General features: G+C 41.8%; 1 protein-coding gene across 1 annotated transcript in view; it reads left to right on the plus strand.

The window, feature by feature from the left end:
- Window positions 1–6,841: 6,841 nt before the first annotated feature.
- ZZEF1 (zinc finger ZZ-type and EF-hand domain containing 1) overlaps window positions 6,842–15,577 on the plus strand; it is an 88,915-nt gene continuing 80,179 nt past the window's right edge. Inside the window, exons 1-2 of the mRNA XM_075264845.1 lie at window positions 6,842–7,296; window positions 15,334–15,478. Of these exons, the coding sequence (XP_075120946.1) occupies window positions 6,916–7,296; window positions 15,334–15,478 (526 nt within the window). The 5' untranslated portion in view covers window positions 6,842–6,915. The remainder of the gene's footprint in view (window positions 7,297–15,333; window positions 15,479–15,577) is intronic.

The following is a 15,577-nucleotide window of genomic DNA, read 5'->3' on the forward strand; positions in this document are numbered from 1 at the left end:
ATTAGAACACAACTGGCTGCCGCAGGAAGGGAATATATAAGCTGTGTGAGCGGATATCAGGGGACACCCCATATTTACACCTTATGAGGGAACGGACACCAGAAATGACCCCCAAAGTGACCCCCAAAGTGACTCAACCAATCATAGGAGTTACTGGAACATAGTAGGGAATTTGGTGTTTGCAATGTTCTCCGCACTGCTTATATATTTCCTCTTCGCCATCCGCTGTGCAGTCACGTCTGGGATACTAATACTAACTACACCCCCCGATAAATTCTTTGAGGGGTGCAGTTTTCAAAATGGGGTCATTCCTTTGGGGAATCCACTTTTCTGGTACCTTACAGGCTCTACAAACATGACATGGCGTCCAGATACCAAACATCTGAATCTGTACTCCAAAAGCCTCATCGCACTCCTTCCCTTCTGCGCCCTGCAGTGTGCCCAAACTGTAGTTTATGCCACATGTATGACACATGTATGACACTGGTGTACCCGGGATAATGTACGTAATGTCATATGTGGGTATAAACTGATATTAGGGCACAGCCGGACTCAGAAGGGAAGAAGGGTTATTGGGTTTTTGGAGCGCAGACGGTTTGGTTTTTGGATGCCATGACACTTTTGCAGAGCTGAAACGACAGTAAAGTGGAATCCCCTGATATGTGACCTTATTTTGGAAACTACACCCCTGAAGGATTTATCCAGGGGTACAGAGAGCATTTTTAACCCCCAAGTGTTGCTATAACTTATTATCCATAAATGAATACGAAGCTGATTGTGAGAAGTGAAAATACCAATTTTTCCAGGAATTTCAGTGCCTAATATGTTGTGCCCTCCTTGTATCAGAGATGAACGCTCTGAAAGCTGTTGTGCCCGGGATACCCGCTTAACAATTTTTGGAGTGTGTATCTCTGCTGACATAAGTTGGGCACAACATATCGGGCACTAAAATGGCGAATCTCTGGAAAAATTTCATTTTTAACTTCTCATTGTCAGTTGCGATTTCATTTCTGGAAACTAAATAAATGCAACCCTCAAGGGTTAAAAATGCTCGCTACGCCACTTGATAAATCCCATCAGTGGGCTAGTGTCCAAAATGGGGTGACATGTCTGCGGATTCCACTTTATTGGCAATTCAGGGTCTTTGCAAAAGTGACGTCCAAAAACCAAACTGTGCTCCAAAAACCAAAATAGCGCTCCTTCCCTTCTGTGCCCGGCTGTGCCCAGCCATTTCTACCCACATATGGCATTAAGTACGTTATCCGGAGTACACCAGTGTCATACATGTCGGCATACACTGCCATTTGGGTACACAGCAGGGCGCAGATGTGAAGGAGTGATATGTGCTTTTGGAGTGCAGATTTAGATTCTTCGTTTTTGGACACCATGTCACATTTGCAGAGACCTTAAAATTGCCCCTACAAAATGGGGTCACTTCTTAGGGAATTCCAGTTTACTGGAACCTCCAGGGCTCTGCAAAAACATCATGGTGCCCAGAGGGTCCCTCTAAATCTGTACCCCAAAAGCTAAAAAGCGCACTGCTCCTTCCCTTCTGAGCCCTGCTGTGTTCCCAAGCAGCAGTTTACACCCACATATATATAATTTTTTGACCCTCGGGATGGCCCCTTAATAGTTTTAGGAGTGCAGGTCTCTGACAACACAAAGTGGGTGCAATGTATGGGGCACCGAAATGGCAGATTTCTTTCAAAATTTCAATTTTCATTTTGTACATTAATTTTTGGGAAGCATTTTTAGGCTCAGAGTGATAATATGCCTTGATACATTCTTTGATGGGTGTAGTTTTTAAAATGGGGTCACTTTTGAGGGGTTTCCATTGTATTGATACTTTAGGGGCTCTGCAAATGCGACATGGCACCTGAAAACTATTCCAGGAAAATCTGCCCTTCAAAAGCCAAATAGCGCTCTTTCCATTCTGAGCCCCACCATGTACCCATACAGCAGATTATGGCCACATATGGGGTATTGCCGTGTTCAGGAGAATTTGTGTAACAAACTGTGGGTTTTTTTTTTCTCTTTTAACCCCTTGTGAAAATGAAAACTTTGGGGATAAAGGGACATTTTAGTAATTTTTAACCTACACATCCCAAGGTTAGTAAAATCTGTGAAAAGGCTATAGGGTCAAACTACTCACTATTACCCCTCAATGAATACCTTAAGGGGTCTAGTTTATAAAATGGGGTCATTTATGGGGGTTTTCAATTGTTTTGGTAACGTAAATCTTGTTTGAATGTGCAATGGGCCTGAAATATCTGCAAGCAAAATTTGTGTCTTGAAATCCAGTTGGTGCTCCCTTCTTTTTGGGCCCTACCGTGCATCCGCATATAGGAGTAAGGCCACAAAGTGTACATTTTTGAATAAGGGATAAATGGGGTCATCTATTTTGGGGAGTTTTTCTTTATTTTCATGTCTTGTGTGCAAAAAAAAACTGCCTTTAACCTTTTTGCTGCCAAGGGTCTCTGGAAATCTTGCACCTCCAGTAGCCAGAGCAATTTTCACAGTTTTGAGATGGACAAATCAAACCTAAATTGCAACGTTAAAAAAGCATCCAACCCCCCCATACCTATATATTTTCTTAAAGTAGACACCTGCAGCATTGTCAGAATGCCACTTGGTACTGTATACGAACAAGCACCTTCATGCAATTTTGATTTAAAGTGAATGTTTTATGAAAAAATGCAAATAAATGTATATTAGTTGTTAAAAGCGGAAACCAAACAAAAAATTAAATGCACCAAACCTCCTAAAAATAAGAGTTCAACATGTGCAGAGTTCATACATATCACTATGGCCTGAACCCGCATGCACGTGTCTTCAGAAAATCGCTAGAACTGGAAGGAACAAAATTCTGCTTTGAAGCTGGAAATGTTAAAAAAGTATCATCCTATAAAATGTAGGGATTACACACCATGAAAAGTAAGTGAACCCCTAAACTCTATATATTTTTTGAAAGTAGACAACCTGAAGATTACAAATGTCTTAATGGGTCATCGATAGCCACATCCACCTTCATGCAACTTTGCAACCAACACAAATCATTTTTTGAAAAAATACGCTAAAACACATATTTGCACCTAAAACTCATGTTCAATCTCACATTCATATACAAAATACTTTTAAAATAATAGCTTATGGTGTATACAATGTGTAAATATACTATATGTACCGCAAACATCAACTACAACAAGAGCTCGGACTCCCAAAAACACGAATACAGAAGACAAGCAGGATTTTGCTGTTGTTCACTAATATGATAAAAAGCTATACTGCACCTACCAAACTGTGACTGTGATACCAAAATCTAACTTTTTTCAGAGTACACAGCATACCGTATATAAAAACACAATTTAATAGTTTATATATACAACCACCTTCATTCAACTTTGCCGCAAACAGAGATTGCTTGCAAAAATTGCGCAAAAATTAAAATTTACCACTAAAGTGCGGCTCAAGAAATCCCTTTCTGCAAACATCATGTACTGTCCATAAAACTGCAATATGTGAGGAGTTCATACATACCACACATGTATATATTTACAGGGGCGGGTGTTAAAGAATCGCCAAAATCGCAGAAATGCGCCATCCCATTTTGTGCATGCAAATTAAATAGGACTTTACAAAAAAATGTTATTTTCCATCCCCCTATAATAATTTTAGCAATCTATACGTTCATCTCTAGTGATAATCGTTATTACTATTATTTTAGTGTGTAACGGACATCACTAGAGACGTATTTTACTGTAGAAAGCTCAGGTATAGACAGGACAGGGATTGGGTGAAATGTAAACTTTATTTGCGACTTTATGTATATGTTGTGTAAGTGTTTGGTACGACTTTTTTTTTTTGGCTTGCGACCTGGACAATGGTAAACGTCTGGGTCACAGTGCCAACAAACTTCCTGGTTATGTTCAGGAGGTATAAAATAAGAATACCCCACTAGAAAAGCTCAGGGGGGAATTACATTATAACTGTATGTGACAATCAGAGACAAATAAGTATACACGACTAAATATAGGGCAAAAATTGGCAAAGCAATGTAAATAGAACACTATGCTAAAAAAGTGCACTGCCACAGAAAATGTTTAGCAAAAAATATATAAAGCTTTATTTAAATACATTTTAAAACATATATAAGACAGAAATAATGAATGGGGTGATACAACCAAACAGAACAATGAAGGCCCAAGATGGAATACTAATGGTTGATGATGAATAAATGACACTTACATTACATATATATAAGGATATGTAAAACATCCATAGTTTCTAAAGTGCATATATAACATACATAGTTTTTTAAAGTGCAAATATTCTGTGAAATAACATGATACCAAGTAATGAATTACCTATGGGTGGACCTTCATGTAGTGAACGCGCCCCGACGCGCGTTTCGCCACTACCGTGGCTTCGTCAGGGGGGAAAAAGATGATCATCTTTGATGCTTTCAATTGCATTTTAAAGAGGAGAATCTCATCTTTAAAATATCAAGAACTCGATGATTGGATGTACAGTTTTGGAGAAATTCACTGTTGAAACGCTGTCGGGAATTGCGATCTGCAGTTGGATCTCAATGCCAAATAGTGTTTTCAACAGTGAATGGCTCCAAGACTGTAAGTAAAATCATCAAGTCCCTGGTATCATTTTAAAGATGAGAGTCTCTTCTTTAAAATGCATTTTAAAGCATCAAGATATGTTGATGCAGTCCAGAGATATCGGCATTAGTAGGGAGGACATACTAAGTACGTCCTCCGCTACTGAAGTGCCACCTTGGGAGCACGTACAGTGTACGTGCCTGGCAGCAAAAGGGTTAAAATGACTCTTTTGTGTAAAGAATATGACAATTTTTTGTTTGACACAAATTCTTTTAAAACCTATGGGGTCAAAATACTCACTATACCCCTCAATGAATACCTCAAGGGGTCTAGTTTATAAAATGGTGTCATTTATTGGGGTTTTAAATTGTTTTGGTAACTCAAATCTTGCTTGAATGCGCAATGGGCCTGAAACATTTGGAAGCAAAAATTGTGTCTTGAAATCCAGTTTGTGCTCCCTTCTTTTTGGGCCCTACCGGGCGTCTGTACATAGAGTTAAGGCCACAAAGTGTACATTTTTGAACACAGGAGAAATGGAGTCATTTATTTTGGGGTGTTTTTCTTCATTTTCATGTGTTAAGTGCAAAAAACCTGCCTATAAAATGACACTTTTGTGTAACAAAATGACATTTTTTTGTTTGACGCAAATTTTCTAAAAACTTATGGGGTCAAAGTACTCACTATACCCCTCAATGAATACCTTAAGGGGTCTAGTTTATAAAATGGGGTCATTTATGGGGGTTTTCAATTGCTTCGGTAACTGAAATCTTGTTCAAATGTGCAATGGGCCTAAAATATCTGCAAGCAAAATTTGTGTTTTGAAATCCATTTGGCCCTTCCTACCTCTTAGGCCCTACTGTACGTGCGTATATAGGACTAAGGCCACAAAGTGTACATTTTTTAACACGGGAGAAGTGGGGTGATATATTTTGGGGTGTGTTTCTTCTTTTTGATGTGTTGTGTGCAAAAAAACTGGCTTTAAAATGACACATATTTGAAAAAAATAAAAATGTAATTTTTTTCATCATTTGTAATAATTCTTGCAAAACAATATTTGTTTGTTCAAAATGCTCATTATACCCCTCAAATAATACCTGAAGGGGGCGAGTTTTACAAATTGGGTCAGGTAATGGGAAGCTCTATCATTATGCCACCAATTCCTGTCTGCAAACATAGCTTGGTACAGGAAAAAATCACAAACTCAAAATCTCCAAAATTTGCTTATAAACTTGATAAACTTCTAAATTGTCTAAATTACTCAAATATGCTAAAATTATTTCAAATATGCTTGAAACACAAAAAGGAACATTTAGAAATATATAACTACTAACTTTTTTGCCCTGTATTATTGTGCATATGTGAGATATCGCAGCTGAAAATGGAAAACATTGAAAAAATTTATTTTAATAAATTTACACAAGTTATATCAGTCTAATTTTACCTTCTCAGTAAAGTACAACATGTCACGAAAAAACAATATCAGAATCGCTTGGATGCGCTATACTGTTACAGAATTATTCACTGATAAAGTCACACAGGGCAAATTTCCAAAATGTGGCTTGGTCATTAAGGTCTAAAATAGGCTGGTCACTAAGGGGTTAATAGCTCTCCTTGTGAGTAATGGTGACACGGCTAAAGTAGTCAAAACCACTAAACTATGGCTGATCTACAGAAGGCCCAACAATTGACACCTGCCAATGTTATGGATAGGACAACAATTCTGAGGCAGCAGATAACCCTTTTAAGGGCTAGTTCACACGGGGCTAGTGACCACGTATTTTGGTCCTGATAGACCTCTATTGTGAGGGGGCGAATTTTGAGGTTGATTCAGCGTCAGAATCCGCCCCCTCTTGCCCAGTGTGAACGAGCCCTAAGATAATCATAAGCGATTACACAGAATCTGTAGGGTGAATTCACACACAGCAGTACTGCATATGGGGCAGAGGGTGTGATCAGGTAGGGCAGTGGGGAAGAAGTTCTAGCACTACAGGTAATAAGAGAAGGCCAGCTGGATTTGGGGCATGGCCTATGTAAATAAGGTAAATGCTGCCTCTCCTTGCTGTACCCGGTGAATGTACTACATGAAGCTGCACCACACAGCACCCCCGGTATTGCCGCCACTGACCCGGCTGCTACTCTTCTGTAGGAAAGGTGGCAGCCATAGCCAGGCTGCTGGTGACAGGTGTCAGGACTGAGCTGTCAGTGCTGGGCGGGCTGCGGGGCGGGACCAGGCCCGGGAAGACGGGGCTGGCTCGGGCCTCACAGGCCCTCCGGACACTCAGAACTGCTCGGCGCCGCCATCATCATGGGGAATGTGGTGAGCGGCGGGAGCGGAGACGAAGATGAGCCCGGAATGGAGCAGGAAGAGAACGGAACAGCCGCAGGGGACACGGCGACAGTTGGATCGGGCAGCCAGCAGGGTCCGGCTCAGTTGGGGATCCCAGGGCCGGCTTCCCCGCCGCTGCTGCCGCCCTCCCCCGATGTATTACTGGAGCAGGCCCGGCTGAGGGAGGCAGCGGCCCGGCTGAGGGAGGTGGGGGCTCCGGAGTCGGTGGTGTCCCGGCACCAGAGCGCCCTGCTCCGCTGGTTGGAGGAGAGACTAAGCCGAGGGGAAGAAGCGCTGAGCCGGGAGCAGTTCATAGAGATGCTGGAGAGCAGAGCGAGCGGCCGGGAGGAGTGTGAGGAGGTAACGCTGACAGTCACTACTATATACATGGCCGGGAGTGACAGCAGCAGCACCTGTGTGCTAGGCCTGGGAGTGTGTGCTAGTGACAGGAGGAGCCGCCGTCACACTATACCCAGCCTGTGCTACTATAGCTTGGCATGTGTGTGTGTAGTGCTGGCATTCAGGCAGGGCATACACTGAGAGCCCGGCCTGTCACAGGGAGCCTCCATATCTCACGGACAGGACCACAGTTACATTTGGAGAATATTTCACAGTTGTTTTTTATGTGACTGTAAATAAATAAATGAGCAGAGTTTTAATGATTCTCTCTAACCATGTCAGTGAGGACAGCCTTGTGTCTTGGATATGCAATAATGCAGGAACTTTCTATGTCCTGGCACTTGGCAGAAGCGCAGCCATGATTTCCTTATTGTGGACATCTCTTCTACCAGAAGACAACCTGGCCACAATAAGGAAGTCCTGGCTGGGTGTCTGAACAGTGCCAGATCATGAAAACTTCCTGTGTGCAAGGTTGTAGCCATAGGTTGTAGCCTATCCAGCCCCCAAAAAAGTCACCACTAAGATGAGACGGGTAATTCTTTAAAAGTCTGTAAAATTTTTATTTATATTTGCAAAATATTTAAATCTTAACTATATTTAAATTTGTAGACAATTCTGTTTATTGGAAAAACCCTTTAACTTCTATGGGAAGAAAAGCAAAGTCACAAAACTTGCCGTTCAGGTGTAAGGCTATATGCATATGATTCATGTGAATGAAGCCTTAGGGCTAGTTCACACGTAGTTATTTGGTCCGTATTTTGACGTGGAATCCGCGTCAAAATCCAGGTTAAAAAACCGCCCTATCTTGACACGGAAACCGCTGCAGCACCTGCATTAAGACAATCCCTCTGGACTAGGACAATTCATTTGGGCCTAGTCTAGAGCGGAAAGCCGCTACAGGTGCATTTTGGTACGGATTCTGACGTGGCATCCCACATCAAAATCCAGAAATTAACTACGTGTGAACTAGCCTTTATGCTAGCTATACACATTAGAGCTGTCAGTGGGCTATTGTCTCCTCTATAAACATGTATATGTAGCCGAAAGTATATGCACGTCGCAAAAACGCATACAAACATTGACAGGCACTTCTGATGGCACTTATCTACCAGCACAACAAAAAGATTGGGCATGTCGAGATCCAGTATCTGCCATCAGGATACGCCAGTCTTAATAAAGGGCTGAACTGGTGCAGGGGCCAAGAGATTTATGAAAAGGCTGTGGCAAATTGGTCAGCTGTCCCTGCGCCAGAATGGAAATCTACGCCAGCTAGGGACTGACATAGATTTCCAGCGCTCACACAAGAAGAGTTACACAATGTGGCAGGCGACGCGTGGATCAGAGCTTGTGGCACACATTTCTCATAAGAAAGGGCCTTGCAACAAACAACGTAAACTAACAGTATCATCATATGATGAATTCCATTCAATGTGTATAGACAGATATGTTCTACCTTTAAAACATGCATTCAGAATCTGCATAGAATGTTGTAAGACGCTTCCCGGTCTGATTCTGGTGTCTATACCTCCTGCTGCAGATGTCATTCCAAAATGGATATGTGCTGCAACCGATCACTGGCTATAGCTCCGACCTGTCCACATCACTGAGGTTACAATTGGCTGCAGTGGTCTAATGTTCATGGCGGGATGTCCTTAAAAAGGTTGTCAAGGCTGAAATTTTATTTTTTAATAAGGTTGTGGGATACAAAAAGAAACATACTAGCCTGTTCCCAGTGCTCCGGTGTCCTCCGAGGGCGGTCTGATCCTGCTGTTCAGCTGTCTTCTTTTACGGAAGTCCTCGCCGGCTGTAATGTCCTGTGTCCCTTCCACTAAGGCTGCTGATTGCCCTCAGCGACCATGTGACAACTGAGGCCAATCAGCAGCCTAACTAAGGGACCTGGGGTGTCACAGGTAATGACACCCCATTTCCTTTGCTGAGGCTGCTGATTGGCCAGAGTGGTCCTATGCACGGGGACTCTTCTGGAGGAAAACAATGGCGTTCAGGATTGGACTGCGCTGAAAGGCATCGGGGAGAGGTGTGTGGGGTTTCTGTTTTTATTTTTTTTCTCCTCCCTCGGCCTAATTAAAAAATAAATTTTTAGCCTGGACAACCCCTTTAATGAAGTAGGAAGTATAGAATATAGATCAGAACGGAAGGGTCAGGTGACTGAAGAATCAATACCCTATTATGGTCTTGGGTCAAAATAGTGGCATTTTCCCATTTTTCTGATTTAAGCTGTACTGTTTTAAGAGTATGTTTTGTGTCCTCTAACAATGATGGTGTTATATACCTCTGGAAAGCTGACAGTGTGCTGAGTTCAGCTTTGCTGGTATGTGCCCCATTTGCAGACACATCTGTAACATGATGCCAGCAGAGCACCAAACAGGAGGTGCTAAGCAAATTGATGGGTAGTTTTGTGGGTAAACATTCAGGTCAACTTTTATTTATTCCTTTGTTCTTTTTATGTTTAGGAGTAATAGAGTCCAGTGTGCGGTCCTAGCAGTGAATATACATACAGACAGCTGTCACTGTTAGGATCGCCCACTGTGCTCAACTTGTCCTTCGGAGGACTCGTTCACATCTGCGTCGCCCTCTCCGTACTGCAGGTTTCCGTTTCCTGCCTAAAACAGAGGCAGGAGACGGAAAGCTGCAGGAGTCTCTCTCACCCATTCATTTGAATGGGTGAGAGAGATGTCCGGCCGTGAGTGGCGGTGAGCGTTTTATGCTCTCCGCCGCAAAACTGGGTTTTATAATCCGGACACAGAGTCGGACATGCAGTACTCTGTGTCCGGATAAAAAAATCCGGTTTCGCGGCGGAGAGCATAAAACGCTCACCGCCGCTCACGGCCGGACCCGGTCTGTGCTTTCCATCTTCTGGCATGCAGAAGACGGAAAGCACAGAACGAAAAGAAGAACGCAGGTGTGAACCTAGCGTAAGCATAAAAGGATAGCGTTATAAATGGATAAACGGCAACTTAGGGGTGGTTCTTACTTGTCCAGTTGAGCAGTCCGTTGGGTTTCCAGCTTCAGCACCGGCGAAACTGGACAGGGGATGGAAACCCGGCGGTCAATTTCAAAACCCATTCACTTGAATGAATTTGTAAAGGTGACCACCCGTATCTGCCTGCTGCCTGTCCGCGGGGAAACCGTTTTTTTTAGTCGAACATGCAAGATTTTGTGTCTGGCTAAAGAAAACGGTTTCCCCGTGGACAGGCTGCAGCCGGACATGGGCAGTCACCTTTACAAATTCATTAAAGTGAATGGGCTTTTAAACTGACCGCTGGGTTTCCATCTGCTGTCCAGTTTTGCTGGTGCTGAAGACAGAAACCCAGCGGAATGCACAAACCGGAGACCGAGAACAAGTGTGAAAGCCCCCTAACATGCTGCCTGCAGGTTACACAACATTTTCATGGTGACAAGTTCCCTTTAAGAGTGGGTTTTACATACAGTGGGACAAATTTAAAATTTCATCTACACTAGAAAACTGGCATAGATGCTGAATATCTTTGGCACAAGGCCTTTATTTGCACCAAAGATGTACCACTTTATCAATTCTAACTCCTAAGTGTGGGTTTTTTTTATTGTGAAATTTGGAAAGCGTGGGCAAGGAAAAAGGTGAGTCCATCTGGTTTAAGGTGCATTCACACAACCGAGCCCCGTCCGTGTGCTGGACGTAGTAACCGTACTTAACCACGTGCATAGGAGCCACTGTCATTGCTGTAATGATGCAGTGAGCTTCAAAACAGCCCAATCGCTACAGTAATGACCCGAAATAATGCTATCAGTCATTACTGTAGCGATTGGGCATGAAAACTGGCATGAGGTAGACATGGAATCTATGCCAAATCCTAACTGGCATACATTTATATTCTGGTTCATGGGACTTCCCATGTTGGCTGACCCCTTAATAATTCTGGTGCATCTGCTATCAGCACACTCTATAATAATATAGGTTTTTTTGACAGTTTTTCATAAGAAAGGGGTTCAAAAGGAAAGGAAAATGTCAAGAAAGGATCTATACTTTGTATTCTTGCTGCATCTAGTTATGGTTGCAGTGGTGGATTTGCAAAAAAAATGCAGTGTGCGAAACCAGGCTGAGTCTCAGTGTCCCCACGATTTTCATTCGCTGCTGTGGCTAATCCACAGCAATTACTAAAACAATCCACTGCAAAAACCTCTCTATTTTGGATGCCTTTTGATACGGCAGATTTGTGGCAATTTGTACACTAAAGGGGAGCTGTCAACATTGTCTCTGAAGAGCTTTCATGTGCTGCCGCTGTAAGATACATGTCATTTATTTCCCATTGTGCACCTGTATCCTAGGTGTAAGTGTATTGATATGTTTGTGGATAATGTTTACTCGGGGCTGCCATATTTGCTTGGACAATAATAATTTTGCATGTTGTTACTGTTATACTGTCAAATATTTAATTGGTTTGGTTAATCCGTGGTCAGGTCTCTTTGCTTTAGGAGGTCTATAGTGATTCTCAACTAGTGGATATTATGGAACCCATTAAAAATGTTACAGGTTCATGTCTCACCTGTAATTACTTTGGGCACAATAGGCTCATGGAAAAATTGCAGCAGTGTGGGGTAAAAACACCCATGTTTTTGTCTATGTGGCATGCTACTGAAGCATATCTGAATGCACCCCAAGGGTAATTTTTGCATATGTGAATTAGTACGTTGAACGCTTCAGTATTTCCTAAATATGTCATATGATGATTTCTAAATCTTACGTGTTAGCGTAGCTTATATAAGAACATTATTCAGCTGATTTTGCTTTAGCGCTCATCTCCATGACCATATTACTGCATTGTTTTGTACAGAGTTGTAATAGTTCTACTCCTGATATCTTATAGGATCCTCTTGGGTTCCATATGTATCCAGGCTTGCACCAATAGTTTACTAGAAGCCTGTGTATGAACAATATAGAGTTCTAGTGTGTGCATGATCCCATTGGTGGCCAGGACCTTGTCTGTTGACTAGTAAGACGTCTGCTCTATACTTATGTTTGCTTTTAGGCCTTTAACAACTGAAACACTTCTGAAGAGAAGCAACAAACCATATATTCTGCTGCTAGGTTACAGGGGTATATACATAAACTTCACCTAGTGCACTTGTGAGGAGTGGGGAAGGATAAGGGGATTGTAGTGGAAGGCTAGGGGAATTGTGAATGAAGTGTAATATATTTTTATCATGGTGAAAAACAATATGAGTGGGTAGTGTGATTCACAGGTTGCTGGAAACCTGACAAAATACATGACTCCTAACTGTACGGTAGTGTATCACCCTGGAGGTTCCCATTTTCAGTATCTATGTAATGAAATCCATTTTTTTCTGTTTTGTCATATGACTGACACCAATGGAGCCAGCCAGACGTTCACTTAAAATAGGATCCATCAGGTTCTTTCAGTGTCCATGCTTTTACTGGAAATAATAGTACTACATGCAAGTCTATTTTTGGAATCTACTGCAATGTAGTTCTCTGACAGTCATAAATGAAAGTGTGAACACGGCCTAATGACTAACAAATATATTTAAAACGCTTGACAAATCCAAGTAGTATGTCTAAGATTTGTCTAACCTTTACACCACAAATGTACTTTATAAACTAACAGAACTACTTTCCCAGCTATGTTGCTGCCTTATGTGTTTAATATTACTTAAAGTTACACTTCTGGAAAAATGAAAAAAAACCTAGGCCTCAGTGGATGGGAAGCAATGGAAAAGTGAAAATGGCTGTGTCAGAAAGGGGTTCCTCTACAGGCTATACATCAAAATTGAGGTATAAAGTAGAAAATTAAATGTTGGTATTTCCTGCCAAAATATTTCACTTTACAGAAAGAGAACAGACAAAAGGAACTGAGGTTGTGAGACTGGTCGCATCTTTAGAGAAGTCGGTCAGGGCTTCTGAGTCGTGCTATGAGATGAGTGGTGAACACTTAGCTTTACACTGGTGTGCAGTCATAATGTTTCCTATGAATATTTTATGACACTGAGTGTATGTGGGCACGAATTGTGTACAGGACCCTGCCCTGTACTTTAACCTTTGTGTTTGGCATGCTAACCAGTTTTGGTAGAGCTAATACATTCTGTAGATTGTCATTTCCGTACAGGTGAACCTTGATGTCACCTGGCACGATGCCACTTGTATCCAGGTGGATTGTAGCTGCTTGTCTTAGTGCTGTTGTTGTGGCCGCGCTCCAAATGATATCACCTATAAGTGCAGAGGAAGGAATAGTACACAGTCATGGCATATAGGACTTTACATATCAGGGCCCGAAAACATTTCTCAGGTAAATATTACCTCAGACAAGTAACAACTCAAGACAAATTGCAACGTCATTATTAATTTAACAAAAGGGAAGCCAAAATGGAAAGGCCATGAGTGAAATACGACGTACACCACATGAAACATTACCTTGCAGAACTGCTAATAGCAGCACTAGCATAAAGTAATGGTTTTCTGTATGACTTGATCAGTCTCTCATCATTCTGAGGTACTATGGCCCACTCTGCTTTAATAGTTCCTATATTTTATTTAACCCCTCTCACTAGAGTATAGTGCAACACTATATGTCCTGTATATCTCTCTACCTATGTCAGGATGAGCTGCTGCTTTGGACACCAGCTACAATGTAAATTTTACCGGCCGCACAACTTAGGCCATTTTGTCTACCATTTTTACAATGGAAGTCATTAGTAGACATGTAATACTTGTCAGGGTCTGGGGTTGCTAGGTGGGGTGGCATAGAAACAAAAGTCCAGATTCTTTAGTCCAAAACAAAGGTAGAGTTTATTTTCACTCAAAAAGCTAGTGCAGCAACAAAAGGAAACAAAAATAAATACCTGCCCAGCTAGGCTCTAACTAAACATAGAATAGGTTACCTCACCTAGAATAACAGAAATCCAAAAGCCAGTAGAATCATTCAGGAAACAGCTCCAAAAATATGACCTCTCTTTGGCTCTCCAGCCAAGCTCTGCCAAAGTGTTGCTGATGGAGCTGGCTTCTTAAGCCTCCTTGACAAGGAGACTCTCAACAGCTGAGTCGCTGCCGGAACATCCCCAAAGTGTGGACTGGAGGGGGGTGGAATGACAGGTCCCACCACCAACCTACCTGTCATTCCTAAAAATCCAGCCCAGTAACCGGAACTCTGAAATAACCCTCAGCAAACAATAGTTATCTGCTAAGAAACTTTCTTTCTGGAGGTCCCCAGTAACCCCAAATGACTATATATGGGGGAATTGTGCAACAGCGCCTTATTTGATGTAAATAGCGACTGTTTTGTTCACACTTTCAAAATATGAATGGCCAGGTTTGATAGATTAAACTGGATATTCAATAGGGTCCATATTAAATAAATGATACTGAGATACTGCTCACCCCTATATTTGGGTGTTTTGTCCCAATTGGGGCTACCTGTAATGCACACCAAGTCGGGTTGAAATGACTGATCCGTAATGTTAAAATTATACTTTATGCGCATCCGGCCCAACGGTATAGAACCATTACACCTGAGGAAGGGCATGTTTTGCCCGAAACGCGTTGTTTGAGTTGATGTCTTGACAATAAAGCCGTTCTTCTGAAATCTACGGTGGGAGCACAGTTCCTTTGTATCAGATCCTTATTGGGAGTCTGTTTGCTGGTCTTTTTCGTCTATTCACTTAAATAAGGTAACTAAATGTAATCTTGTAAAAACAAAAAATTAAAAAGATAACATATTTTAATTACCGTATGTATATTTACATAGTTAATCACTTTGTATGTGTCTACAGATAATATTTCTAGAATACAAATTTTTAGCTATTTCTTTATATTGCCTAGAAGTGACTGAAGTATAGGCCGGTGTGTGTGGTCAGAAATGACTCATAAACATATTAAAATACAGCAGTGTAAATCAGTAAACATTCTTCTCCATGATCAGCATATTTCTTTTTCTAGTGTTTTACCAAGAACACTTTCCATGTGGGATTAACCATGGGCATCTCTTTCAGGCGTTTGCACAGTTTGATGCTGAAGGCGATGAGGTGGTAGACTTGGAGAGCATGCTAGAAGCCATCAAGGCCTCCAGTGGTGCTAATCTTCAAGGGGAACTGAGTCATGTTATCCGACAGCTGCAAGCTTGCTCTCTCACGCCAGGTAATATTGATACTTTTTATTTTTACACTCTGTTGCAAGTACGGAAACATTAATACATACACATAGTATTTTCATTCCTTTCTTTTCAGTTGTACTGTA

This window comes from Leptodactylus fuscus, chromosome 2 (genome assembly GCF_031893055.1).
Source record: "Leptodactylus fuscus isolate aLepFus1 chromosome 2, aLepFus1.hap2, whole genome shotgun sequence".
In the NCBI taxonomy this organism is placed as follows: Eukaryota; Metazoa; Chordata; class Amphibia; order Anura; family Leptodactylidae; genus Leptodactylus; species Leptodactylus fuscus.